General features: G+C 42.7%; 1 protein-coding gene and 1 long non-coding RNA gene across 4 annotated transcripts; one reads left to right on the forward strand and one right to left on the reverse strand.

Annotated features, from left to right (window-relative positions):
* Positions 1–5,801: 5,801 nt before the first annotated feature.
* Positions 5,802–17,503, reverse strand: LOC131443475 (uncharacterized). Its single transcript, XR_009233615.1, has 4 exons — positions 17,311–17,503; positions 8,361–8,516; positions 6,480–6,536; positions 5,802–5,931 (listed from the first exon to the last, which is right to left on the reverse strand). It is a non-coding gene; the product is annotated as an uncharacterized LOC131443475 (long non-coding RNA).
* On the forward strand, positions 16,792–22,680 carry gzf1 (GDNF-inducible zinc finger protein 1). Of its 3 annotated transcripts, none has more exons than XM_058613135.1 (8): positions 16,792–17,031; positions 17,956–18,932; positions 19,570–19,753; positions 19,862–20,031; positions 20,237–20,331; positions 20,478–20,645; positions 20,788–20,945; positions 21,122–22,680. In XM_058613135.1, exons 2-8 carry the CDS (start codon positions 17,971–17,973, stop codon positions 21,950–21,952), a joined length of 2,568 nt encoding a protein of 855 aa, XP_058469118.1. In that variant the 5' UTR covers positions 16,792–17,031; positions 17,956–17,970; the 3' UTR covers positions 21,953–22,680. The 3 variants fall into 3 exon arrangements, with proteins under 3 accessions (XP_058469118.1, XP_058469119.1, XP_058469120.1); XM_058613136.1 differs by having other exon boundaries at positions 17,959–18,932; XM_058613137.1 differs by lacking the exon at positions 16,792–17,031 and adding an exon at positions 17,096–17,112.
* The last annotated feature ends 171 nt before the right edge of the window (positions 22,681–22,851 follow it).

Consider the following 22,851-nt stretch of genomic DNA (forward strand, 5'->3'; position numbering starts at 1 on the left):
ACCCTAATCCAGGGCTAGTGTGGGAACAAATGGAAAGAGAGGATTTTAATGAAACCTACTCTAGGAAGAAAGAGGCTAAATCCAAAAATCATTTCTCTTTCCAGGGAAAAAGCCAAGGAAATAAACAGTGAGTACAAATACAGCAAAGTGTAGAATAAAGGGAGTGGAGATAACAAGACCCAGGTGACACACATGAGGAACAGGTGAAACTTAAAGGGAACAGCTGTGTTTCATCAGGGCAGGTAAAGGTGGAATGAGGGAGGAGACAAGGGAGGGAAACTGCAAAGACAGACAATAAATATAAATCCAAGGTGGGTATTTTTGAAAACTGACATTTCCCTTATATATAAAAATGTGTCCACACATGCTAAATTCTGAAAAACAAAGACCCACTTTTAGGTGAGTGGCGATGCTGTATAAGTGTATCTGTAAAGCTTTATCGTCCAATCAGAAGAGAGAACAGAAAAACATCACATAATGCCCCCAGTATGTGTATGTACTGTACATGTCAGCATGTTAAAGGTTCAGTGAGCAGTGCTAAAACTAGCAGAGGTTTGGCTACATCCAGGAGCATTCCTCGCCTCATGTTAACAAAATATAATGACGTGCACGCTGACATCGGCCAGAGGAGACAAAGAAAGGAGAAAAAAATAAATCTGTTTTCCCTTCCTGAACGTGTGTGAAAATAGATTTATGAACGGTCATAACAAAGCTATGTTTTCAAAAAAAAATACCAACCTACATGTGGACTGTGCCTGAACGTGTCCAAGTTCAAATCGATGGACCTAAATGTGCAAAATACAAATATGAACAAGTTCAAAGCAAATTTGAAAAAAAAATGGTATGGCCACGAATTAGCAATTCATGCACACATTCAGTTTATTTGTTTATTTATTTCATGTATCAAATGTCCAAAAAGAAAATGTCTCTATGGTCATACACCTGCCTTTATATGTTATAATAATGTATTCATGGATATGAATTACCAGACATATGTAGCTTAATACTCATTTTTCCATGTGTTTTTTTTTCTAAACTCTCAGAGTACGTCAGAATGATAAATTGCACCAGATTCCCTTCTGCTGGATTCACACTTTTTTTTTTGGCAGGGGAAAGCCTGATTTTGCGTGAAATGAGCTGATACTCATAGTGTGAGCGTGAAAGGGCAGCAGTGCCTACTTTGATTATTATTTTGTGAATGGAGCAGGGATGGCACACTCTCCCCCACGCTCACAACACGTACGATCAGTCCGGCTGGCTCGCATCTCGAAGCTAGGACGACGAGAGCCGTGAGTGACAGGTAGAAAAGAGCAGCAGACATACTGTACATGTGACAGCCTGCCAACTCCAGAGATGCTGAGAGAGGAACAGCCGCCTCACTAGCGTCATATAGAAATGCACTGAACTCATCCGTCCTCACAGCTGAAAAACAGACTGTGAAGAAGAAGCGACAGAGTTTGAGAGAGAGAGAGAGACAGACAGGAGGGATGGTGAGAGTCTGAGAGATAAAGTCTCACCAGCCTCAGCTGTAGTTATTGATGTTCACTTGACTTTGGAACATCCGCATGCCCGTCCGCTGTTGTTAATTGCATAGCACCAATTTAACACAGCGGCAGAGACAGGCGAGGAGATGCTTGGTGAACTGTGGAGCTCTGCGTCTCATCTCCTGCTTTATCTCCTGTTCGAGCTGTCTCGTGATGATGCTCTCAGCCACTGTACGTCTCCATGGTAATTATGCAGCTCTTTGCATGGTTAACTGCTCCATTGTCTGGAAATATTACCTACCAACTGTGGGAGAGTCTTAATTTGGGGGGAAAAAAAGACCTCAAATGAACTCTTCAGGCTTTAAAAAAAAAAAAAATTCTAATTCCCCAAAATGGAGAAACAGGAAAGCTCATTTCACTTTACTATTACCCCCATGCTGATGCTGTAGTGTGTTAGCTGGAGTTATTACATTTAAGATACGCAAAATGTATTATTTAATGGAACTCTGAAGCTGTTTTTGGGGATATTTTAATGAAGTGTGATCCAGCCCATGGAGCAGGGAATATCTGAGCAACGATGCATGAGCGACACCTGAGTGATCACAGTCTGAGACTGTGTGTCTGATCGAATGATGAAATACGAACCCAAACGGAACGGCATCCATCGAGATAAATGCGTGTTGCGTTGTGATTGGTTATATAAAAAGAGCATACAGAGAGAGCAATTGTACACGCACACACACACTCATACAGACCCCAGAGGCCTGTGTTTGCCTTTCCTGTAATCTGAGCTTCCGTTCTCTGTAGAGTGATGTAACTGAATGCCAGTCCTAAACCAGGAGAGCCAGCCAGACACAGTGTGTGTGTGTGTGTGTGTGTGTGTGTGTGTGTGTGTGTGTGTGTGCAAACATGCACACTTTCTTTTGCTATCTCTTTACATCACCTGGGTCACAGTTTAGTACTAATTGCAAAAGATTGCAGGACAAACTTGCCAACATTCAGGTTCGCCCTGCGCAGACTTTGCTGCCATAAACATGGTAGTTTATTGCGTCACGTCGCCCTGCAGATACTTTTACAAGGTCACCGATATGTGGCAGTGACTCAAGACCCACATAACTCCTGTTATGCTGAATCCCTTGACTGGTTTGTGGACCACAAACAGTGCTTTGCGGTACACACAGTCTCAGACTCCAAATTGGTCAGGAGGGCATCTCGTCGGAGATATTAGAAATGAGCTGCTGTGACCTCTTTTCTTCTTCTCTTCTCTTCTCTTCTCTTCTCTTCTCTTCTCTTCTCCTCTCCGTAACCAGTAATAAGCATGTGGGGCTCTCCCTCAGCTTAGAGGCCAGTGGTTCCCTAACTCTCTTCCTGCCTCCTGCCTCCTGCCTCAGCATCACCAGCAGGAAGCTGAGGCTGCCTTGAATGTTAATAACACAAATGCTCCTCCGGATACTTTTCTTTGCATGTGGCTTTTCCATCCTCCAAACCGAGTCATCGAAGATATTAATAATAAATAACTCAAAAGAATTTAGTTAAAAAGAGAAGGGAACCATCCTTTGCCACGGGCCAAATAGTCTTTGCTCTAACAAAGCAAAACAGATGGTTAATAGCTTATACTTTAACTGTATAATATGTTGCAACATAGGCATCTTGCGCAAAAGAAAGGGACTCATTATTTTGCCTGGTGGTGAAATAGGTCAGAGGTTTATTTACTTTGTAACCCTGCACTTGATGCTAAATAGGTTGCCACATAAGTTTGAAGTATATGGTGTATGTAAGTGTGTGTGTGCGTGTGCGTGTTGGTCTCTGTGCTTGTTTTCCTCTCCATGTGACCCATTTGCTGATCAACCACAGAGTTCCCCCACTCTGCTGGGGTTTCCATGCCAACGCAGCCAGTGGCAAGACAAAAGGAGAGGACTTGGTTTTGATCAAAGAGACCACTGCTTCAGTCTGCAGCTCACGCTATCTAGCAAGTGACACAGTGTGAGCGTCCACATGGAGATATGAGGAGAGATAACACTGTCCACCAGAGGTTTCTACCCTTATCATGAGATACACCACCAGAGCCCTGTCAGACGAGTGTTTCCGTAAAACTGCATGTCAGTATATTATTAATAAACTACATTATATTTTCCATTCATTCATTTTCTACTGCAGTGGGCAGCAAATCGTGGCCTGTGGGCCAAAACTGGCGCGCAGATGAATTCAAAAATCAGATTTTTTTTTTCAGGCAGAATTCAGAGCCTTTTAATTGTGAAAAAAGATGAACTGTGTCAAAGGGCAATTTGAAGACACTAGTAACAGTCTGTGCCAAACTCAAGTTACTTTTTTAAACAAACACGTCTCTTACAAAGGTTGGTCGATGAAAAAGGCAGGTTTGTCTGATTGTGAATTCTGATGTTTTGGCCCGGTATTCAATTTGTGAGAAAAATACTGGCCCAAAGCCGAATTTACTTGCCGACCCCTGGTATACTGCTTTATCCTTCACATGAGGGTCACAGGGACACTGGAGCCAATCCCCGGTAACATGGGCTGAAAGGTCACCAGTCCATCGCAGGGACAACACACGCCTACATTTAATATAGAGTGTCCACATTGCAAACCTGGGTCTTTTTGCTGACATTTGATTCCATTCATTAAATAAATGTGGATATTTGTTGCAGAAATAAACCAGGTTGAATTCACAAGCATTGTTGTTGATTAATTGCTGTATGTTTGTGCACTGTGCCGGACTAATAGGTCACTAAATGGCCCATATTTAATTTTGAGCGGCATAGGAAGTGACATTTTAGACGTGAAACAGGAAAACGTGCACTAAGCGGCTCAATATCCAAATGTGCAAATACAGAGAACAAAGGAGGAGTTCTTAGAGAACTGTGGAAAGGCGATCGATAAAATGGACCAAGTCCAGATTACACGCGGAATACAGAATACCGCATTGACGAGAACAGAATGTAAACAAAGCTGTTAATTAAAGTACCAAAGCCAAAATCTATAATCTGTTTAAATAATACTCTCTCGCTGTAATTAATACTCATTGTCATGCATAAAGTACCATTTAACTGCTGCACTTACACTTCACATTAGTCCAACACTCCCAGTTTTCCATGTGGATATATGGATGTATGCTGATGGCAGTTACTAAACAAGTGCTTGTTTCCACTGACAGCGTAGCCTGCAGGAAATGAATCGTCTCAGTTACTTTGGTGAGACAGCAGTATCATTCTTCCTAAATGAAAGCGCTTTCCAAATTTCCTGCGTGTCAGCCGCGCAAACAAGCTTATTCACTGTGACGATACGTAAAGCTGCAGTTGTGCATGCACATAAGCGGCAGAGGGAGGAGAGCGGTTTGGAGAGGGGAAGCTGTATTTGAACAGCAGCTGCATTTAGTGATACTGCGGGACAACTTTCCTCTCCACTCGTCAGTGACAGAGGAAGCAAGGAGCGAGTGAGCAAGTGAGCAAAGGGAGAGGGGAGACAAAGATGAAGTGACAATGAGAAGGAGATAGAGATTTGATAAATGAGAGGGGGATTAAGAGCAAAAAAAGAGAACACAAGAGAGCGCTGCAAAAAAAAAAGAAGCTACAGAAAAGGCATCATGTTTGGAGAGAGAGTTAGAAGAGTGAGCCGAGTTCAGACCTTCAAAGGGATACAGTGCCTGACTAATTTGTAACCACTGAGACCTCAACCAACCAAAGCCAATTTGTGCAGCTCAAGGTGACCCTTGGGAGCGTTAATAAGCGAGTGTGTGAGTGTATATGTGAGGGACACACCAAGACACAGTATTCCCTTTTCTCTTTTCTTTTCTTTGACAAATCCTCATCAACGCTGATGTGAATAAACAAGCACGGCGTTCACCTATCAAAAAGACACCCACACACACACCTACACTGCCTCCTCATCATGGCAGAAGATTAATGTCTCTCCATGAGATAACTGCCTCATCATCAGCCAAGAATCCTGCCTCACTGATCAATCACCTCACTGTGAAACGATAGACTCTGACTGCTGTGACCGCAGCCACATTCACCTGACGGCCGCTCATTATGGCCTCTGTGACCTGCTCCTGTAACTGCCGTGATGGATACACAGTGCACCCATAACACATCAAAGGGATTCTATTGATCTCCCCTTGTTCTAATATTAATCATTTCCGGCAGGCTCAAATGATGCCTTTGCCTTTGACGCAGGGCTTATAATGTGTCAGAAGAACCACACTTTTTTTTTTGATTACTTCATCATTCTTTTTCACTTTCCAAGCGTTTTTTTTTTTTTTATTATTATTATGATCAAATTGAATCATTCAGTAATGCTATTGCAGCCTCAGATATTCTGAATAATAGAAAAAGATGCAGATACGTGGCCACCGGAATATCAATGCGGTCCCCTCAGCGTGTGATATCTTTGATGAGGGTGTTCCTCTCCTGCCTTGAAGGTGTAGACATATCTGACAAGAAAATAATGAGATCACTTCAGTCACATCCGTGCGCACCCGGCAATGCTTGCCTTTGTGTTGCCATTTTGTATTGTTTCAGCAGGCTGATAAGAGCACGAGTTTGGGGCTGTGCGGTGTGGAATGAGTAGCTCACTCCTGCGCGCTGGATTGATGGAGTCAACAATTCCCTGTGGCGTGTCTTTGATTATGCATATAGCGACTCTCCCTCTGCACAGAAGATAAACAAAAACAGCCCAAAGCAGAGCAAGCTGTAACCCATAGGACACACGTCCTCTATACTGTACATACACATGTACGCACACGTGCACGCACACACATATACAGTACACTTGTGATGCTAATTTATGCCTGTTTACAGAAAAGTGAGCACATCCAGCAGGCTACATACTGTACACTAAATATGTATAGGGCTGCACAGATCATACCGATTCATTTACATGCATAGAATAAATGAATACACTGCACGCACACACCAATATATACACACACACATATCTTTTCTTTTCTTTTCTTTTTTTTTTGCAGGGTGAATCACCAACCTGCCTGTCTTCTTCGGGGTCTCCATCCGTATATGAGTCATCCATCAGACAGTAGCCCTGTGGGAAAATCAACACACTCTCAGACATTGCGTGTGTGTGCACAGAGACAAAGTTAAACACAAAGGGCTTCCCTTTTCTTTATGGCTGTGAAGAATTGAATGCATGTGCTATTTTGCTGGTGAGGGAAGCCCCTGGCATTGTGTGTGTGTGTGTGTGTGCACTAAGAAAAGGATCACATGCTCCATGTGTTGAGTCATACACAGGCGGCTTGTTTGCCAGGGAGCGGCTGACTGACTGACTGACTGACTGACTGGTGAATGCAGTTCGGCAGGGGACTCATCATCTATGCACCGCTGAGCCCAAGGCTCTTCAGACAAGACTCACGACTTTCTTGTTAACTGTTTGATTTGCAGTTGGCTGCAAAATAGCTGCCTTTACATCTCACACGCTGCTCTGTTATGGAAGCAGCCCTGCACTTTCCAATCAGTGATTTTAACAGCCAGTTTCACACCTCATTAGTTAATTTAATGTATTGGGAGATGGATGGAGACGGTTCTGGAAAGAGGCAGTTGCAGGGGGGCACAGTTACGCGTGCGTTCCAGCGCTCCAGCTTTTCTTGATTAGGTCAAGAGCATGGAGAACTTTTATTCCCCGAGTCCTATTATTATTTTTCTTTTTTTTCTTCTATCACTTTATGATAAACAATCTTTGATGTTGCCTCAAAGATGAATGGAAAGCTCGTATTTAATATTAGATTAAACATTCTTAGTGGAACAATCCCAGAGGGAAGCGCTGGGCTGTAACATGAACGGCAAAGAGAAATAAATAAAGGACTTGAGTGAATACATAGAGGATATATATATATATATATATATATATATATATATATATATATATATACACACATATATATATATATGTATATAGGAGACAGAAAATCCTTCATTATAACTTTCAGTGAAGCTGGAATATTCTATATGTGACTTCTTATCATATCAGTTTAACAGAACCTGATACTTGACTTGATAAGAGGTTTCAGAATTTTACATTTTTAAGATCTGACAGAGGAAATCTGGGTGTACTTTTTTGAGCAAAGATAAGCTGGAAAACAGAAGCTCCACAACCGACATCCGCTTTGTGACTTAATGAGAATGTGGTCTCATTTACGGCAGACATTGCATAGTGAAGATTTACAATTTATTCTATAATGATACCTCAGTTTCTTGTTAAAGGATTCTTGCTAAAATGATTAAAAGCCAACCACTGAAAGTCTGGATTCTTTGAGCATAAACATTGAAAGCACATGGACTTTAAGTGAGGAGGAGGAGGAGGAGGAGGAGGAGTAACTGGTGATTTTGCAGTAGTGGGATTGTAATGATTAAAGACATTTCTCTCAAACACAGAGTCAACATCAAATGTCTCAAACATGTTTTTATCTTCCTTCCATATGTGGAATGCAAAATGTACTTAAGCCATATGTAGTCAGTGTCCATTTGACGGAGTGTATGCATGTGTGCATTCATGTGTGTGTTCTTGTATTTGCTGCCTCTTAAGGACCTTCTCTGGCACAAACACTGACCTTGTCAGGACCAGTAGTCCCCATGGAGACCAAAACCTGGTCACAATGAGGCAGATTCTTATTCCTGGGGGGACTGATTGAGTTTAGGGCTAATAATTAGAATTGTGGTTAGATTAAGGTTAGGCATTCACTGGTTATGTTTAAAGTCACCTTTCTTTAGGCTGTCTACATAAATAAATAAATAAATAAATAAATAAATGTGCAGTGTTCCAACAGGAGCACAAACCTCTGTGTATGTGCGTGAGTTTGTGTTCGTTTGCTGAGCTACCATCTTCAACTCAAATAAAAATCACCTGGTGTACCTGAGACTGTGCCCCTCTCACAACCCCATCCGCAGACAGCCTTCTCCTTACAAAGTTTGGCATTCTCCCGCAACATCAGTCATCTCCTCTCGCTGCCTGGTGCTGAGAACACTGTTCTGGCTTTTCACAAAGCCCTGGATTTTGACATCTGGTGGCCTAGATAAGCAGGAAACACATTGAGCACATCAGCTGATCTGTGAGACTCAAGGGCGATTAAAGCACATAATCTACCTGACGCATAATGAGAGGAAACAGCCCGGCTCACAAAAGCGGAGAGACATGAAGATAAACACTCAGGAATGAGAACTACATGGCGAGGTGAACATCTGTCATGTGCTGTCGAAGGCAGAAGAGCAAAAACCTTTGTATCTACGCTCTCAGACTTATTTCAACATTCATGCAACACTTCAGTGCATGTTTGCAAAAGCCTGCAGATTATTTGGAGATGGTGTGTGTGTGTGTGTACGTGTGCCAAGCCCGTTCATTGTATGTCTGCGTGTGTATTATTCTGGTTCCAGCCCTTTTTTTTTGCTCCAAAAAAATTGTGAATGAGTCATATCCTCGTGGTGTAGAATAACAGTGATCCGAGTGTCCCTGATGAAGAACAAATGTGGAGAGACAGACAGACAAGAACCCCGCGGAATCAGTCGGTGACAGTGCCACTTGATTTCCATGACAACCCATCTCTGCAAGGCTCAACGGGAACACAGTGCTTTTCTCTAATGAGGCAAACTGGATCGTTCTGTCCATCTACCTGTGTACCTAGTCTTCTTCCTCCCTTCCTCGTGCCTTTTATCACTCATGCGCACAGCTTGAGGGGAAAGGAGAGAGCTGTATAGAGGGAGGGAGGGAGGGAGGGAGGGATGGAGGTGAGGTTATGACTGCAGCTTGTGTGTTTACTTTGTGCAGTGCTGAGGAGGTAAATTGCTTCTCTGTGCTCTGATGTGAGACTCGCTGGACAAACGTGAAAAAAACGGACCTTCTTCTGTGACTTACTGATTTGCACCGCCGTGGCAAAGTCACGGTGACCCCCACACTTGTGCCTCGGCTACACAAACACGCGTGTATGCACAGTGTTGTGACAACACACACACAAACTAATGAAGTGTAAAGTTAAACGAGCACCTGGCGTCCAGTGTCTCCGTCTACGACGAATGAATGTTGGTGCAAAGGTAAAACACGTACGACGCGTAGAACAACTGGAGGTATTGTCATCGTTATTAGTGTTTCTAGCAGTCGTACGTTAGGACAGTGTGTGCTGCACTGTAAGCTGAGCAAAAGCAATTTCTAGACACAAATCTAGTAACACAAATGACTCATCTTTTCCACACATCATTCACTGTCACAGTAATGTGCAACTATCTAAAGTTGTCACTACAAAAACACAAACACACACACACACACAACCAAAATTAGAAATGCAATGTGCTGTTACTTCATTAACATGACTGACAGCTGTCGCAAAGTTAAGACACGACTGCTGATGCAAATCTGCAGAGCAGATTACTCGAGGCGAGGCAAATATGCTTCTGTCAGTGTTGACTTGAATTTAGATGGAAGACAAAGCTTATGTGGAGGCTTGCTAATTTGATTAAAAGTTATATAAACCGTGTTGCCTCCGCCAAACACCACGAAAGTGAATTAGCATGAAAGATCACTCCATGACTTTACACACAAAAAAATGTTTTCCCGTGATTGATTGCCTGTTTCAAGTGGGTTTCACGTCAGCCGCTAAATGACTTTCACACTGTATTGAAATAAATGGAAACAGTGGCAGCCTGTAAGGAGATTAATCACTTAACACTTAAACACTTATATTCTTCTTTGAAAAATGGCAGCAGTGTGAAGAATTTGCCGATTGTAGTGTAATAAGCTAAGACATGCAAAAGCGCTGATATGATCCTTTTAATGTGTGCACACGAGATTACTGTCCTGAGGCCCAGCTCCAGGTCTAATGCAGGCGATGATCTCACCATCATGCCCACGATAAATGCTGGATCATTCAATTACAGAGACACCCAATGAATCACTCTCCTCTCCTCATGACAGTCTCCTCCGTGCTCCACTCATCTCGCACTCTGCCACACAGAAGAAATGCCCGTTATCTCCAAAATATGGATGCACAGTGTCTCAAAGTGAAGGCCACTTCCATGGCATCAGATCAAATGAGCACGCTGGTGTGTGTGTGTGTGTGTGTGTGTGTGTCTGTGGCACGGCTTTACAGCCTGTAAAGAAGTCTGCTCACATGACTCTAAAACTCCCAGCCAGCCAGGAGGCAATGAAATTAGTCAACGGGAGGTTTGGTCCTGTGACTTCACTCAGCTGACAGAAAAAAGCGTTTCCACTTTCTCTCTCTGACTGCCATTATTTCCATCCTCTCCTCTCACTCCCCGTGTCTATACCTCTCACACACTCACATACTTGTCTTGTTCCACAGTAAATGTGTCAGTCATGGGTCTTACTGCTGGAACAGCCTGTCAGATCTACCCCCGCCAACCCCCCCTCACTCTTTTCCCTCTCCCTTCTCTCCATTTATGGACTTTTTCAAAAGGATGTTGAGGGAGAGAAGGATTCACATGAAAGGATATTGGTGGCTCTTAAAGCAAAGCGGTGTTTCCTTGGATTATCAGGATTTTGTGATTATCCTGGGTTTGTTTTTTTTTTTTTAAAAAGAAAAAGGAGAGAATATAAGTCAACATTCAAGATCTTACTTCAAGGTCTGGATACAGCACAACACCTCCCTCCCCCCCACTGTTAAATTGTGTTTTATCTCCGTTTGTGCAGTAATAACTGTGGCTGCAGAAATTAGACGTTCACAGCACATTTGAAACACTAAACCGTGACAAATGCACAAACCTTCATGAGAGCAATTAAAATCACTCCTGCCATGTTACTGTATGTCCACAGGCACGATACATGATGTGGGTTGAGCCAGTTGCCTGTATGGTTGGGCTTCATTTCACAGGTATTTTCATGTCTGTGGTTTCCTGCACTTCTGGGAAACTACCCAAGGAAAATGGACAAATGCAGTATGAAAAAACACAGACCGTAGGCTACTCCAAAGTTAATTTGACACTGTATATTTGACAACGGCTTGCATATTTGAAAAACAATCTGTCTTGAGCCGTTGTGTCAACAAGCCAAAACCGAACAGCAGGGTGCAGTGTTTCTCGAGAACTATTTGTGGTTTATTTTACAGGGAGAGTCCTTCTTCTGCTTCCTCGTCAAAGTATCACTTGGACACAGAACTGTGATTAACAAGGCTCCTGTTCCTACACATGGGCCAGACACACCAGCAGGACAATCCTGAGTGCACATCTGGAGGATGTGCAGATTAAGTTTATGAAAAATTCCAAAGATCTTCCATGAGCGTTCGAATAAAGGAGGAAAACCACATTGTTGAAAACGTCTGTGTTAGCGTGATTGATTCTCAAACAAGAGTGCCTCAGGATCAAGGCTTTAATTGGGCAAGACTTGGTTTTCCTCCATCCACCCACAGATATGAAAGGATGACTGGTGGAGCTGGCATTCTTTCAGCCAGCCAAGGTCCTTGCTATTGCACAAGTGCTGGATCGCTGCCATGTTACACAACTCAGAGAAGCCAGAGGAACAGGGTTAACCTGGCTGTGGCCAGTGCAGTCCACTGACTGTGACTCCATGGGAAGGAGTCAAGGATCATTCTCTTTTATTTAGTGTCTCTGAACCACTGGATTGAAGACAGATAAGGTCTTCAGCAATGACAACATCAGCTTAGAGAACTGTGATGGTTTTTTTTTCCCCCATTCTTTCACAAATGTTACATATCCGGTAAGCCTGTTGACCCCTGAAGGCAGCATGCATGTGTGTGTGTGTGTGTGTGTGTGTGCAATGGCAAGTCACACAGACTGGCCCATGCTGATCCCAGCATGTGTTTCCTGTATGAGAATGCTTTGAGTAGTGCAGTGTGCTTACACAAAGTGTGCATGTGTCTGAGCGAGACACAAGAAAGACAAAAACGAAGGCAGAGACAGAGAGAGCAAGGACAAATCTAAGGGGATCAAACCTAAACCGCGGGATATTTCTGACCTTGAGGGCGACTTGGTATAGGAGTAGGGTGTGGGTGTGGGTGTGGGGTACCGAGGAAACGGAACAAAGAGATGGAGGGAGCGAACGAGAGGAGCCAAGTCTTTGGAGGGCAACTTCCACAACCCCCTGCTCAAACTAACCATTAAATTTCATCTGAAGCCACGAAACCAGCATAAGAACTGACGAGGATGCCTTCTGTCTAGTGTGTGTATGTGTGTCTGTGTGTGTGTGCGTGCCATATGTGATTAAAGGGTCTGAGCAGCAGAGGAGGCCAGGAGGCAGACAAGTGATGCAATCCTCGGAAGCAAAGGAGAGGACAAGAGGGCGACAGGAAGGAAGGGAGGGAAGAGAGGAAGGAGGAATTGTTGCTTCTGGGGGGGGGGGGGGGGGGGGGGGGGTCGAGCTCTCCAGGAATGTGCTGATGGTCCTGTCCCACGCAGTCGGGGGGAGCACTGCATGCTGGGAAACTCTGAGGAGGTGACACCACCTGTTTTGGTGTGCAAACCCAAGTAACAAATCACACGCTATAAAGAGACAGACTTTGTGAGTCATTATTGTTAATTTTTCAACAACAACAAAAAAGCACAACAACCATTCTTCCCATTGAAAGCTGGTCTTTCTCACTACAGGCTGAATACACCCTCACAAAACAGCAGCAGAGATCTATTTTGGTGCAACCTACTCAGTGTCCATAAGTACCCACGCAGGCTCGGTGGGTAAGGTGATTGGTAAGCCTGCACAAATGGTCTATTTATGAGCATCGCAGGAGTGAGTGGTTGTCCTTGAGCTGGTTTGTCTGCTGTCTGAAGTGCTAAGTGGTGTATACAGTTACAATAGATACAGTAGAACATTCACAAGGACAAGTGAAGGTGGGGGGGGAGGTGAGGGAGGGAAAGGGGGGAGTGAGGGAGGGAGGAAGAGAGGAAGGGAGGGTGTGAGAGAGCACTGGGAATAGAGATGGTGAGTCAGAGGCCATTTGGAAAGTAATTTCATCTCTGAATGCCGTATATCTTTTCATCAATGAAAGGAAAGTATTTTCCGAACGGGCAGACACATGAAGAAAAACATCTCTGTTTGGTGGAGATGGAGCCTGTTTGAGGGGGATGCAGCAAATGCCACTCACGGGTTTATTATCTTTGCCCTATATTTACTGCATGCGGGTTAAGTTATTGTTACAATACACTGCGGCAAAAAAGGACTGGCAGGTGTAATGTTTACTCTGTACGCCATGTTACTAGTTTTGCATGATTACATGCTAACATTTGATATTTACCGTTCAACACACAGTTTGTCATTTCTGCCGCTAGGGGTTTCCCCAATCATAACAACAACATAAGACTTAGTTTGATGACGTCTGGAAGCAGTGTGGGATCATGGGAATTGTTGTTTTGACCACCAACGATAGAGCCGAGACAGATAAAGCAGGGGACGTCTTTAAAAGGCGACAACAATGATATATATTTCTATGTGTTTAAAGGGTCATGCAAACATTATTATTAGATATTTTACTGCAGAAAAGTTACACATCATATCTTTAGTGCCGTATAAGTGAGTAAGTCATTTTTAAAGAACTAATCATAAACCTATGTTATGGAAAACAACAATTCTCTAAAAACTCTAAAAACAACAATGTTCAGTTTGGCAGGTCACTGGAGTCACGAGCACAAGACTGTGACCTTTTGTTGCCTTCTTACGCCATGATCATATCTGATCATGTGTGAGGCCGGCTCTTTAAGTAAACACGCTTTCCCTCAGCCAAGAAGAACATTTCGAAACGATCGCCCAAAGAGGCTTCCACAATTTTTGTGAATCATTGGTTTCTTCTGTCTGATGTTACTGTGAGGTTTTAGTGGTTCCAACAATATTCTGGATAGGCTGAATGCGGTGTGGCATTCTACCAGTAAAAAAGGAAGGGGAAGGGGGGGCCGGGGGGTTTGTCAGCATGAAGTATCAGGAGGAGAGACGACCACAGACAGGTCTGGACTGCTGTGTGCAGCCTGGCACAAGCCCCTTGGCCTTGACAAGACTACACAAACATGTACGATATTTGACTCCTGCCCAGTTCCTTTGGATGAAGTCCACGTCCATTTAAAACATTGCCGAAACAAATCTGTATAACAACTATGAAATGTTTCCCTTTGTCAGAGTAAAAGTATGCTCTTGATTTAAATGAAGTATTGATGCCTGAGGATAATAGAGGATTTACAAAACAGTTCATGAAACATGTTTTCTCTTAACTGAGTTAACTGACTGGAGGGGAAGAGACAAAAAGGACACCACAAATACGGAGCTGGACTTATTCTTGATTGGTCTGGCATCAGTTGTGTGGTTTTGTGGTTTAAGCACAAAGAGAATGCTGCGGTTATCCTTGGGCCACCAGGGCCTGCACTTCCATGTAATGTTCAAGTGTTTACCATTGATAGTTAAGTTCATCTGCTGTGACTGTGAGTCAGCCCTGTTAAGGAGCAGTGGAGAGGTCCTGCAAGGACACAGACTGACTGACTTACCCTCACTGCATCCAAATTAGTGTTTGCACGATCCAGCACACAAACCAAACCGAGCTACGACCCATCGCCACCAAACTCCCGAATTCTTTTTGCTTTTTACTGTGTACATTGCAGCCTCAAAATTCAAATCAGCCCCAGTTGTGAATTATACTCTCTCTCTCACACACACACACACACACTGCTCGTGTTGTAATGCTGTTTGTGCACCGTGGAACGTCAGGACTGATATTTTCAGTCCTGTGGAGGAGTCTGCCCGTAACAGAGCAAACATGACCCATCGTCAGCAAAGCGTTTTGTTTGCTCAGCCCATCACCTTTCTGCAAGTATCTGCACCTCATCCATTTCACTGACAACGTGATGATGAATCTGTGTGAAGTGAGTGTGCTGCTGGACTGCCTTGTGATGCCCACACCCTCAACTACAGTAATGTGACATCCATTTTCTCTCTCCAGCCCATGTTTGAATAACACAGAATGCCCTGGAGTAACGTAAATAGTCAGGCAGTATCACTGCTGAAAGTAGATTGACAGCTTTGACCTTTTGTTATTTCAGTGATGCGGCATACCGTTTGTTCATCCTCTTTTGATTACACGAGTCAACCAGTGGTGACATGCACAAACCACAAACAACCACTGACACTGCTCCGAGTCTGTAGCCGTTGAACTTTTCACATACATTACAATTTTGCTGCACATAAAAAAGAGAGCAAAATGTCAGCCAATCATAAATGCCTACAATGGGGCTGCTATTGTGGCATTTTACTAGAACAGCTTCACACATTGACTATCATTTTAATAACATGCAGACGGAATCCTGTGAAAAATAACAGGAGAAATGCCCCTGCCAGAATGAAAAATATTTTCCTTCTCCAGTCGTGATCTCAGTCGTGCCGTGAGTTGTCCTAATGGAAACTAAGAATCAATTTGTATGACTTGTCGCATTCATTTGCAAATTCTATATTTCATTAAATGCCCGGGCTCATTTACCATACTTCACGCCATAATAATGATTATGCAAATACTTGTGATTCCCATGAGCCCATCAAGTCACAGCATATAAAGATGTGTCACAAAGGACCAGCTGTATGTTTGGTGAGCTATTGTTATGTGTGTGTGTGTGTTGCAGTAATGTAATAAAAGACAGACGAACACAGTGTTCCAGGTCAGGGCTGAAATCTGTGTCGCTCTGGAGCAGCATGAGTCACCGGAACAGAGGAGATTGCTAGCTTGCAGAATTCATTAAGACAAATGTAAGGTATATGGATTTCCTCTGGAAGGGGGAACAAAATTCCTCTGGCAGCTGCAGACCTGCACCCCAGTGAATCTACAAGTACCTTTCCATACACCGTCGGAATGACAGCATGCGTTTTTCATTTCTGTAAATGATTCATGTTGGTCTGTAAATGGATTAACATTAATCTTTTAGCACGTTTGGACGACAACCATTCGCGCAGAACTACGACTGCAATTAGGTTTTAATGAGTAAAAACAAACACGTTAATACCTCATGAAAATTACAACTCAATTGAACTATCTGTTATAGTTAATTAATCGATTCGACAACGGATAATGCCAAAGAATGTGAATTCAATTACTACCTTTCAGTCCAAAACGCCGCCGCCACCACATCCTGTCGTGTCTCTCTGTACAATAGCACCTCCCCGTGGACATAAGGTGGTAGTGCACCAATGAAAACACAGCTTCTCATTACGGTAACATTATTTGAGACATTAAATACTAATAGTTCAGCAGTAATGCAGAGACTAAAGGCAAAGCCAAACAATTAAAAGTTTTTCTTCAAGTGTTTTGTATTAGTGAGCTAACTAGCTCACTAGTTAGCTCGCTAGCTTCAGGTGTAACGTTAAACATTAATCAGAGGCGCTATTTTTCAAGCTTGTTAACGTTATGCGCGTATAGTCAAAAAACAGACCCAGGGTCAGTTGTTGGATTCGGCTACTCGTACATTGAATATACCATGAAGATGAAGCACTGATTTCAAGTCAGCCATTCAGCACCGGATGTCTGGGGAGCGATTTCTACAGGAAATACCTTCCGCCGCACAGATCATTTGTGAAGGGCTGCCATTTTAGCAAGCTTACGGTAAGAAAAACTTGCTTCGCGTTGTTGTGTTCGTCCTTGTACAGTGTTCAGTGCACATGGTGCTATATTTATGTCTATCCTGTAAGTTGCTGCGCTGAATCTTTGCAGTTAATGTCAGTTCGAAGCCTGTTTAGCTTTGTGTATGTGATTCTGCTGTTAGCACTTACTAATTCCTAGCTGTGGGCATCATGAAGACAACAGCACATAAAGATCACATCTAGTCATTTGTCACTGTAAGATTTAGACTCAGGAGGTGTTATTTATTTAAGATGTACTCACGTCACAGAGGTTGTTTTATGCTCTCCAAGAGTAAAGCTAATCATTAGCTGCTCGGTGTGGCAGTAACATGAGAGCTCCACAAAAATGTACTGCATCTTCCACGCAGACCCACGTAACAAGTTCTTATGTGTTTCTAAAATAAATGCATCTGAAAGAATGAATGGATCCAGACATCAAGTTAAAAACATAAATCAAAAATTAAAGGACAAGAATATACATTTTAAAAATCTGCAACATCACAGTAAAAAAAAAAAACATTTAAATTAAATTGAAACAGAAAATATCTCCATTGTTTTGTGTACTTCAGTCATTTTAAGTGGAAAGATGAAAAATTATTCTACAGAAATATATATATATATATATATAGTCATGTTCAATATCCAATGGCTTATTTTTGAATATTTTTGACAATATTATTTGGTGTTAGTTATCACTAGTTGTTTGTTAAATTAGCCTATTCCTCAGGTCACATGGGTTTTCCCTTGGTTACAACTCTTGTATACTCTTAGGTGTTTGTTTTTAGATTTGAGCAATTTTTAAATCAACCTGTTCCTTAAAATATAGTCCTTTTTACTGTGGGTCGGTTTTTCCTCTGGGATTGGTTTTATGTACAAATAATTTTATGTCACTTTCTGTTTTTGTTAGCAGCACAAATAAGTGATGGGGATCAAATTGGTCCAGCTCACCTCCAAGTCACACCATGAAAACATCCTGTCCTCTCTGCACCAGCTGAGGCTGCAGGGACACTTGACTGATGTCACAGTGCAGGTGGACTTCCAGGGAGAAGTGCAGGAGTTTCAGGCTCACCAGGTGGTGCTGGCTGCATCCAGTGGCTACTTCAAGAAAGTCCTTCTCTCTCAGGATGCAGTCCAGGACAAACTATTACTGTCAAACATGCACTCTGACAATTTCTCCAAATTCCTGGAGTTTGTGTACACCGGCAGAGTTGAAGTCGTTAGAGATAAGATCGTAGAAGTCCAAGCCATGGCACACTTGTTGGATTGTAAGGCTTTGACAGAGGTTTGTGGTGAGGCCATGAGTGCTGGAATTGCACAAAAACCTAAAAGAAAAAAATCAGAATCAAATGTTGATCAATGTGAATTAGAGGGTGGCAAGAAAAAGAAAACGAAAAGACAACCCGTAAGCTTGTCACATAAGCTGCAGCTCTCTCCATTGAGCTCTGAGAAAAAAGTAATTCCAAGAAGATTGAAGGCAGTGAGCCCAGTGAAAAATGAACAGAGGAAAGAAAAACAGAAGAAGGTTGGTGACAAAGTTCTGCAGAAGAATTTACAAACTAAAAAACAGGCTTCTAACAATGAAAACCAAGTCACTGATGGAGACCCAGAGGAGAAGGACAGGACGGAAGTTGAGACTCAGCCAGAGACTGTTGATGAGTCTTCACTGGAAATGATGGTCCCTGATGCAGAAGACTGGGAATATGAGGATGATGTGCAAAACGATGATTCTGAACAGTACCTGGATGAAGACAATCAGGAGGAGGGAGAAGAGGGCGAAGAAGGAGAGGTCAAGCTGAAGTTAAAAAGAACATCTAAAGCCCAGTTTGAGTGTAACAAGTGCCAACGTACTTTCCACTATGAGAGAAGCTACTTGAAGCATATCAGGTAGGACATTTCCTTGATTTACAGATCTTTACAGAGCACAGGTATATATGACAGGACTAAGTTCCAAGAGCATTGAATCAATCGTAATAACCTCATTATCATCATTGATGCTATGTTTTCTTATATTGCAATGGTTAGTGATGTAAAAAAAAACAAATTGTTAAAGGTCCAGTGTGTAAAAAAAAAAATAGTGACATCAAACAGGGACCCTGCAGATTTAAACAAATGCACCAGGGAACTATAGTAACCTCAAACAGGAAAGTATGTCACTTCTTTGTCAGTTCAAGCTGCTGTAGAAACATGGCAGCACAAGATGGCAGCCTCTGTAAATCAAGACTCTTGCCTGAAGTACTAAAAAAAAAGGTACGTATAAAATCTGGACCTTTTAAAGTGCTTTGTCAGGTGCTGTATAGAATTTGCCACCCTCAAAAGATTGTATTAACACTGAAAAAAGGTGGGAATTAAGTAAAACACCACCCCCTGTGTGAGTGGTGTTAGCAGAGCTGCAGTCATAATTATTGTAAAATCATTTCACACTTTGTACAAGAAGTTTAAAAACAACCCAGCAATTCTATTCTTTGTGATCATGATACTTTTATTGCATTTGTGTGTTAACTGTTACTGCTTTCCTGGCCAGTACATACCATGGAGTGAAAGCAGACGTGGTGTATCGCTGTGAGACCTGCATGCAGACCTTTGCTAACCGCAGCAACTTAAACATCCACGAAAAGCACGTCCACAGCAGCGAGAGGCTTTTTTCCTGCGGCTCCTGCTCGAAGACATTCAAACGAAAGAAGGATGTTGTCCGGCACCAGAGACAAGTGAGGACTGATGAAATATCTATCACTACAGTCAAAATTCAAGTATATTTATATGCAATTATAGTGACACGTGTCTGCCTTATATACACGTTGCTTAATGCTTCTCAGGTGCATGAGCGTAACAATCTGCATCACGTTTGCCCCGAGTGTGGAAAAGCACTCAGCTCCAAAACTGCCCTGCTGCTGCATGAGCGGACGCACACGGGTGCAAAGCCGTTCCAGTGCACCGACTGTGACGCGAGGTTCAGCCAGAATGCTGCGCTCAAGATGCATCGCAGGTACTGAAGTCAAATAATGACAGCAGCTTTCTGCAGCTCTCTATGGAAAGATCACACAAAGACCGGAGTGAAAGTTCTTGTATCGTCTATGTCTGAGAAACCTGGAAACAACGGCTGTTGTTTTTTATACACACAAAAACAAGTGTTATTGTATAAAATGTTTGAAACACAAAAGGCCTAAACGTCTGCGTTCCCCGATGTGCAGGACTCACACGGGAGAGAAGCCATTTGCATGTGATGAGTGCGATGCCCGGTTCACTCAGAAGCACATGTTGGCTTATCATAAGAGATCACACACAGGTAAGACTAATATAAAATTGCAGCAATTACACATTTTTCACATGTTCCATATTAATATGTAGTGTAGCTATGACTTTTAAACAAGAATATGTACGAATCCCAGACGTTGAAAAAGGTGGTTGTTTCTCTGTTTTGCCTCTTTGCAGGAGAGAAGCCATTCATGTGTGAGGCTTGTGGGAAAAGCTTTGCGTCTAAAGAATACCTCAGGCACCACTCCAACATCCACACTGGGTTCAAACCGTACAAGTGTGAGAAGTGTGGCCGAGGCTTTGCTCAGAGAAATTCCCTTCACCAGCATTTAAAAATACATACAGGTAATCTTATCATAAATAAATGACACTTTTTCCCTCTGAAATAAGTTTTAAATTTGCAAATGTTAATTTTTCTTAACATCCTCAGTGTCCACAATTCTGTTTTAGTCACTCGTGTACGTGTTTCCTCTTGAATGACTGTTAGGTGAGCGTCCGTACAGCTGTAAAGACTGTGATAAGCAGTTCACCCAGATCAACGCCCTGCAGAGGCACCAGCGCATTCACACAGGAGAGAAACCCTACATGTGTGGCCTTTGCAACCGCACCTTCACAGACATGTCCACCCTTCGCAGGCACACTATGGTGAGCAGTGCTTCTCTTACTGTGGTTGTTCTATCTGATAGGAGATTGTCAACTATGACTATGTGGGTACTGAACTGTCAAGTTTACCACCCTTTAAATAATCAGTGGACAAGCTTTAATTGTGCTGAGTAATCAGACTGATTTGAAACTATAACCTGGTCTCTTTTGATATTCAGACTCATGACTCTGATGCTCCCTGGAAGACCTACCTGGTGGTGCTGAAGGGAAATGTGGAGGACAAGAAGCCAAAATCTCCCACCAAAGGAAAGGCAGAAAAAGCAGGAGCAGGGGAGAAGAGGAGTGCAGAGAGAAAAAGTGCTGTTGCCACAGGTTCTGATGATGCTGCTGCTGCTGCTGCTGCTGCTGATGTTGAGGCTGTTGCTCATGCTGCCACTGGTGTTGCTGATATTGCAGGTCAAACTAACAGTGACTCTATTGTGGTGCCCGTTGAGCCAGTCACACTCCCATCTGATTGGGCAAGTCATGGAACCATCGCTCTGGTCAGCCACGCTGCCCTCGGGAGTATCACTGTAATCCATACTGACGCGTCGTCCGGAACACAGATCCAACCCATTATGACCACGGACACCACAGGAACCAATATCATTTCAATAGACGGGTCTGCTATCCCTGTCCCCTTCTCAATACCTGTGACTATGGCTCATCCCGTCCCTTTGTCCTCTGGGGCCTCCTCCTCTTTTTCTGTGCCCTCTGTTCTCTCAGTTCCTGTTTCTGATGGTACACTGTCATCAGTCTCAGTGATCCCGTCTGTTTCCACGTCATCTGTCCTTGAAACTGCTGTTTCACAAACAATTCTGGCTCCGAGCTCTGAGACCAAGATCACTTCTGAGATGGATATGTTACAGACTGATATTCAGACTGTCATTGTTGGTGAGGAGGCTTGTGGAAAAGAAGAACCAGCAGCTGTCGAAAGTGATGAGCAGCAAAGGACCGCAGTTAACTCTTCTGATGAACCCGAAAAGGCCTCAGATCAAGAGGCAGTGTAGAGCAATCCTGTAAATATTAAGAAGCGCCAATCACTTTCTTAAAGTGCGTGTAAAGCAAATACAGTGAAGAGATTCTCCTTTTCACACATTATATATTGGCTGAGAACAAAAAAACCTGACAACTGCAGCAACCACTGATGGAGAAAGGGGGAGACAGAGAGCAGGACTGTAGCTAAACCAGCTCTGTGTTGAATATCTTCTGTACAAACAGTGACATTCACCTGTCAGTGTTGCTGAATGTTACACAGTTTGAAACCTCATTTTGAAACATTTGGCCACATTTTGTATTTGTATCGCTTTACACACACTTTAATGTTGTATGTAATGTATATACTTGGAATTAGTGGCGTGTGACAGTGTCTTCTCACTATGCTGTGTTTCATTAACAGCCACTTAGATGTGATGTTACCTGTATTTCACACTGTGGTAGAATATCACCGTTTTCATGAAGAACCCGCTGAGCTTTAGCAACATGTTAAGATATGTAACTATGGTATTATGTGTACTTAACAAATGGAACAATACATATTGGTTTAAAGTAATTCTGTTGATTTATTTGGGTCTGAATGTAAATAAGTTTCTGTGTCGAAACAAATGCCGTGTTTTCATAATAATAATCAACTACTCCACAAAAAAGTGGGAGGATTCAAAAGGCAGTGTCTGAAAACACATGTTCTGAAGAACAACGTTCATCCAAAGTAAATGTAATAAAGCTGTTCAAATGAGAAGGTTTGTTTTATTTGTCAAAACAATATTGTTAGTTTGGGTGCTTAGAAAAGTGCAAAGTTACCTAATGATGAGAGTTTGGGAAATGTACACTGAACCATGTGAACAAATGAATGAATGTTGTGGCATGCAGTTATGTCAGAACAAGGTCACAGAAGACCGATCTATTTCAA

This window comes from Solea solea, chromosome 17 (assembly GCF_958295425.1).
Source record: "Solea solea chromosome 17, fSolSol10.1, whole genome shotgun sequence".
NCBI classification, from domain to species: Eukaryota; Metazoa; Chordata; class Actinopteri; order Pleuronectiformes; family Soleidae; genus Solea; species Solea solea.

Bases quoted from the DNA above. Each gene is read 5' to 3' on its own strand.
- gzf1 (XM_058613135.1), top strand. From the start codon at position 17,971: ATGGGGATCAAATTGGTCCAGCTCACCTCCAAGTCACACCATGAAAAC. The intron at 20,332-20,477 runs GTAAGACTAATA...GCCTCTTTGCAG, and splicing joins TCATAAGAGATCACACACAG to GAGAGAAGCCATTCATGTGT. The intron at 20,946-21,121 runs GTGAGCAGTGCT...TTTGATATTCAG, and splicing joins CCCTTCGCAGGCACACTATG to ACTCATGACTCTGATGCTCC.